This window comes from Crocuta crocuta, unplaced genomic scaffold, assembly GCF_008692635.1.
Source record: "Crocuta crocuta isolate KB4526 unplaced genomic scaffold, BGI_CrCroc_1.0 scaffold44, whole genome shotgun sequence".
NCBI classification, from domain to species: Eukaryota; Metazoa; Chordata; class Mammalia; order Carnivora; family Hyaenidae; genus Crocuta; species Crocuta crocuta.
The window spans coordinates 6,382,832-6,388,831 of NW_027530179.1; the positions used below are offsets into that span (position 1 = coordinate 6,382,832).

Sequence of the window (6,000 nt, forward strand, 5' to 3'; positions counted from 1 at the left end):
AACCACCCACAGCGCAGTGGGTACTGATGTGGTTAAAAAGCTGAAGTCGGGGCTCTTAGAATTTAGGGAAGTAGACTGCATCCCTTGACGCGGTGGTGCTCAGCTGGGAATCATTTTTGCTCCTCAAGACCATGTGGTAATGTCTGGGGACACTTAGGTCATACCTAGAGAGGTGCCGTTGGCTTCTCCTGGGTAGAGGCCAGGGATGCTGCTAAACGTCCTACGCCACAAAGCCCCCCTCCAACAGAAAGTATCCAGTCCCAGGTGTTAGTAGAGCTGAGGTGGGGAGAGCCTGCTTTATGGCAAGCCTCAAAACACTGCCCCAGTCCTTCCTCTTCGTCACCCTGCTGTAAAATTCGGGAGTCTTAAACATTGCATCAACAATTGGCTACTGATGGAGGCTTGAACGTAATATACACAATTTATCAGAGCAACTGATCTGTGTCTTTCCAGCTGTGTTTCTTGTGTGGGCTCCAGGGCTTCCTGGGCGGAGAGATCGAGCTGAGCAAATGGACTCAGCTTCTGGGGTGCTGTGTCTATTTCAGCCAAAGCACCTCTGGTTTTAACTTAGAGCTGTTGAGCAAGACCTGATTTGTCTTTTTTGTTTGGTTGTTTGTTTTTAAATAAAAGTAAAGAAAAGAAAAGGAGGAGGGTGACTTCTGATTTAAAAAATCATTTGGAAGCCGGTCAACTCCCTCATCTTACAGATGGGAAAAAAGTACGGTGTACAGAAGGGAAATGGCCCAATGGCCCTCCCTCTTAGAGGTGCTGGGTCTAGTCCCCCAGTCCCCTGCCTTCTGGACAGTATCTTTGTCCTTCACACTGTGCATCTCGCCTTCTGGTTGTAACAATGATGTGGTGTGTTGGTTTTTTTAATGGGCTCAGTGTTTGTGGTTGTAGTATTTGACCTTGGCCTTTAGGGCATACACCCAAAGTTCGCTTACATAAAACCCCTATGCACTGTCCTTAGACACTGTTTCAAATATCATGTGTTTTACCATTGAGTAACTAATAACCCTAATTTCCTTTTCAGGACTGTAGATGTCATGTCACTCCCTTTCTTCCCCAGGTGTTCAGCTCCCGACAGGCACTGAACGGCCACGCCCGTATCCACGGTGGCACCAACCAGGTGACCAAAACCCGGGGCGCCGTCCCCTCTGGAAAGCAGAAACCTGGCAGCACTCAGAGCGGCTACTGCTCAGTGAAGAGCTCACCGTCTCACAGCACCACCAGCGGCGAGACGGACCCCACGACTATCTTCCCCTGCAAGGAATGTGGCAAGTAGGTGACAGTGGGCCAGGGACTGAATCTAAGTCCAGGATGAGTAGTGGCTCCGCGGAGGCCAGGCCAAGATGGTCTGTGCTTTCTTCAGCCAGTAAAAGAACCCGGTGTTGCCAAAAACCTCCCCCATCATCCTTGGGGTCTGTGTGGTGCCTCAGGGTGGGTGGACCTCTTCTCTGACTCGGCATATGCTCATCCTGACATCTGAAAGCCCTCATTAGGACAGACATCTTCATAGCAAACCTCTAGTGACAAAAATTGACCCTTTTTCAGAAATGGTGGGTGGGGCTCTGACTCCCACTTCGGCCCTTCACGCCCAAATCATGTCCCCTCGTGTTGCCCTCTTTGCATTCCTGCTGAGTGACTTGAGAATGGCTCTGAAACACCTACCAGGAACTCTCCTCCCACTACTGGCTCACTTCTGTGTCAGGACAGACATCACTAATCAATTGCTACACTCTTCACTATCATTAAAGCCTTTCCATGGGAATGCTTCAGGCACCATCAGTTGATCGGGATGACCCACGAGATAAAGCCTAAGTGTCATCCCTGCCCCTTTTAGTATAAATTAAAATAAGAGAAAAAAACTGACAGTAGGTAGTAATAATAGCCAACATTTACCGAGCATGGAAACTCCACATGATGCCGATACTGCTTTTGTCCTTGAGATAGAAATACAGATTGAATGTTAAGTAAAGGCACCTGCCCCAGGTCACACACCCCCAATAAGAGCAGAGTTGAGATTTGAACCCCTCTCAGCTCCCGACCACTGCTCCGTTCCTCTTGGATTGTTTATTTTAGGTTGAAAATCTCATTGGTGGTAAGATTCACAGGGTTCCCTCCACCAGCATCCGGCGTAGAATTTCACTCTGCTTCTCAGTGAGTCTGCCTGACCTGGGAGGGTTGTCACGAGTGACTTTAGCATCCCTCATTGTGCAAATGATGCCAACTGGGACCTCTGCTTATAATACGCACCCTCATTAGGATATTTGAGGCAACTTACTAGTGCCTGCCATTTACCAGGGCCAACTTGCCTGGCACTGTTTTAAAGGATGTTTACGCGTATTGATAGTCTTTAGCAAAATAAGGCAGGCACTTTTAGTAGCTGCTTTTTTCCATGCAGAGAAAATGAGGCACAGAAAGGGTAAAGTCTCGGTCACCGTGCCCATCTGGGTTTGGATTCGAGCCAGACAGGCTGACCCGGGGCTGGCACTCTCAGCCTCTGAGTGACCCTAACTGCGGCGCACACCCCAGGGGGTTGGAAACTTAACCACCCATCTTCCTTCTACAAAGCGGATCTTCCCTCTACGAAGCGCAGAGATCAGGGAGACGGCTTTTTGGGTGTAGCTTCCCTGTGTGTTCAGAGTCAGGACAAGATAGCCCTTTCGTCTTACCACGGAGAAGTGAGTCCCCAGATTGATCGTGAGGCTTATTGACTTGAAGTAATGAGCCGTCTGCAGGCCGACTCCCTTCATCTCCCACCTGTCCCTAGAGAGGAGCCGCCACCTCCACGCCCTGGGCTGTAGACGGGCCGCGACTCCTTACGCCACCAGGTGGAGACAGAGAACATTTTAACCAGCAGAAAATTGCATCTCAAGCTCTCTGGCTGTCTTTCAGTGACATCCATTAAATGTTTTTCTTGTCTTGTTTTTTCTGTTGCTTGGGACCTTTTAATACCATAACTCCAGTTAAGATTTTGTGGAAAATAGATTTTCTGTGGTTTTCCCAGAGTAGGAATACTAGGCAAATGGTTGCAGAATGCCTGGTTTAGCGGCTGGAAGCATGGTCATTAAAGTTTCAATGTGTGCAGTTGTGATTCATCAACCCTGCTGGTCTTAGGAATCAGAGTTGTTGGGGTGTTTTTTATTTCGCTTTATGGGCTCAGGAACGAACGCTGGGTGTTTGTGCCACCCTCTCTCCAGAAAGAGGCAGTCTCACATCTGGGCAAACTTTCAGAAGAAGGTTCAGATAGAAATATTTTCGGCTTTGCAGGCCATACTGTTTGTGTCTCAGCTACTCAGCTCTGCCCTTGAAGCCGTAGACGGTACATAAACAAATAGACGTGGCTATATTCCAGGAAGACTTTATTTACAAAAATTCAGTGGGCTGGATTTTGTCCACTGGCCACAGTTTGCCGGCCCCTGATCCCAGAGTTTCTCAACCTCAGCAGTGACGTTTGGGTCTGATAAGGCCTTGTTTGGGTAAGAAGGGCTGCCTCTGCATTATAGGATATGTAGCCACATCCCTGGGCTCTTCCCACTAGCTTGGAAAAATACCAATCTCCCCTCAAGTTGTGACAGTCAAAAATGACTCCAGACATCGCCCATGGTCTCTGGGGACGCAAAGTCACCTGCAGCTGGAACCATTCTTTCATTCTAAACCTAAAAGTAGGAAATTATGGCCATATGATCGCCAATAAGAAGGGGTCTTAGCCCATAAGAAGTGGTGGGTGACACTCAGAAGTCAAGTATAGTAAAGATGGAATGGGGCAGGTGGAGTTGGATTTGGCCACACACGATTACCGGTGACCTTGAAAAGAGGGTTTGGGCTGCGGTGGAGGGGACAGGAGTCCAGGCGGAGAGGGTGGAGAAGAGAGGAAATTACCAGGTGTGAGGGATCAGGCAGAGCCTTCAAGAATTTTGACCGTGGAAGACAGAAGCCACAGGCAGGTGATGGGTTTTATTACTGGAACTATCCGAGCTCGGCAGCAGGACTGGGGGATTCTTGGCTTGTGCTGAGAGAGAGCGATGAGCTAAAGGACGAGAAAGGGCCCGGGCTGCAGACCACAGAGGGACAGGAAGGCCTCTGAGAATTCATCCTCCAGTGTCACAGGGAGGAAGCTGACACACACGTACGTGTGTTCCTGTCCCCATCCCCTTTCCCTTGTGATGCTTGGAGTGGAGAGGCGACAGGTCAGAGGGGCAGGAGGTCCTAGGTGACTGGGGACTCTGTCACAGCCACCCAAACCAGACGTTAGACCACACAGCCCCTGTTCCCTGTAGGACGCCCAGATTTCCAAGCCCTCTGATCTCCTGAATTTCACAATGCGGCTTTTTCCTTCCTTCTCAGAGTCTTCTTCAAGATCAAAAGCCGAAATGCGCACATGAAAACGCACAGGCAGCAGGAAGAACAGCAAAGGCAAAAGGCTCAGAAGGCAGCTTTTGCGGCTGAAATGGCCGCCACGATCGAGAGGACTACGGGGCCCGCAGGGGCGCCAGGGCTGCTGCCCCTGGACCAGCTGGGCCTGATCAAACCCATCAAGGACGTGGACATCCTCGATGGTGACGTCGTCCAGCAGTTGGGAGGCGTCATGGAAGAGGCCGAGGTCGTGGACACAGATCTCCTTTTGGACGACCAAGATTCGGTTTTGCTCCAGGGTGACGCAGAACTGTAGAGCCCCGCTGGTCACGTGGAGATGGGGAGGACCCACGGCCTCCGTCGCCGTTAATCAGGAAACCTGGACTCCCTGCTCGTCTTGTAACCAATTTAAACTACCTGTTAAAAAAAAAAAAAGTGGTCGTTTCATTCAGGTTTAGAAAAAAGAGTATTTCTTTTTCAGTTTCTTTTCCTTTTATTTAAAAAAAAAATGTTTTTGTGGGAGGTTGGAGGGAATAAATCATTGGCACAACTCTACTTAAGAGATGTTTCTCATCCGGGCTACGTTCCCATGAACTCATTCCTGGCAGGGAATAAACCTGACCTTCGTGTTCTTTGGCTTTCAGATGTCAGCCATCCTTGTTGCCTTTTATCCCAAAGCTTGCCGTGAGCGTGTGTACGTGTACGTGTGGGTGAAGCAGGCTACCCTCCTCGAGTTGGGGCCTCGGGCCATCCTTTCCCCCAAGAGTTATTTCTGTTGTGTCCTGACCTCATTCTGTAGTTTGCCGTGGACTCGGAGCCTTTGCCAGAAGATTCTGTGCTAAGGGGTAACTTTTCCAGGGAGCGAACCAAGCCCTCGTGTTAACACGGCTTTCCTCTAGCACACGCGCCGTTGGCAGAGTTGACCAAATGTGAAAATGAGTTTTCTCCCTGCCTCGCCCGTCACCGTTAGCCTGTTTCCGGAAGTACTGTATAATTTCAGGCTTTCACTCCCCGCCAGTGCTTTACTGAGGACCCGGTTCATAGAGAAAGCGCACCCTCTTCCGTGTTCCCCGGGGGACTAGGTGGCTCCGACGCGTGGATTGGCAGGGTCGTGTCTCCCCATGAGCCGGCTGGAGGTAAATAACCCCAGCTCTTAGGTTGCCAGGGCTGGTTAGAGAGGGTGGTTGAGGGCCACACGTTCTGGAAGGCCCAGAAGTGTTCTTCGGCCCCAAAACTAGACTGGAGGAGCCCTGTTCTTTTTCGCAACTCTGTTAATGGTTGGTGGAGTTCTGAAATTACTTTGTGCCACTTGGAAGTACCGTGAAACCTCATTCGCTGGGAATTTGCTGTTAATTCACCTCCGCCAGACGGTTTCCCAACACATCTGAGAGCAAATACAAGTGCAGTAGCATTAAAGGCCAATAAAAATGGTTTCCGATACCCCTTTAGCTCCAGTGTTTGCATTCAAACAATGAATGTATTCATTTAAGTCATTTACCAAAGCACTTCTAGAATTCTCCAAGCTACATAACTCTGCTCCGCTTCCTCCTGTCCGGGTATCAAGGTTGCTGTTGGTACTTGAAGGGAATAAGCCTGTAATCCTTCAAAAATGGCATTTAGCTCAGGCTTTTGAACTGAGTC

The 6,000-nt window shown here is 49.7% G+C and overlaps 1 protein-coding gene across 4 annotated transcripts in view; it reads left to right on the top strand.

The window, feature by feature from the left end:
* TRERF1 (transcriptional regulating factor 1) overlaps positions 1 to 4,996 on the top strand; it is a 206,204-nt gene extending 201,208 nt beyond the window's left edge. For 2 of the 4 annotated variants that reach the window (XM_077764957.1, XM_077764958.1), the window contains 2 exons: positions 1,034 to 1,281; positions 4,351 to 4,996. In XM_077764957.1, the coding sequence (XP_077621083.1) occupies positions 1,034 to 1,281; positions 4,351 to 4,675 (573 nt within the window). In that variant the 3' untranslated portion in view covers positions 4,676 to 4,996. The remainder of the gene's footprint in view (positions 1 to 1,033; positions 1,282 to 4,350) is intronic. The other 2 variants (XM_077764959.1, XM_077764960.1) reach the window with 1 other exon arrangement.
* The last annotated feature ends 1,004 nt before the right edge of the window (positions 4,997 to 6,000 follow it).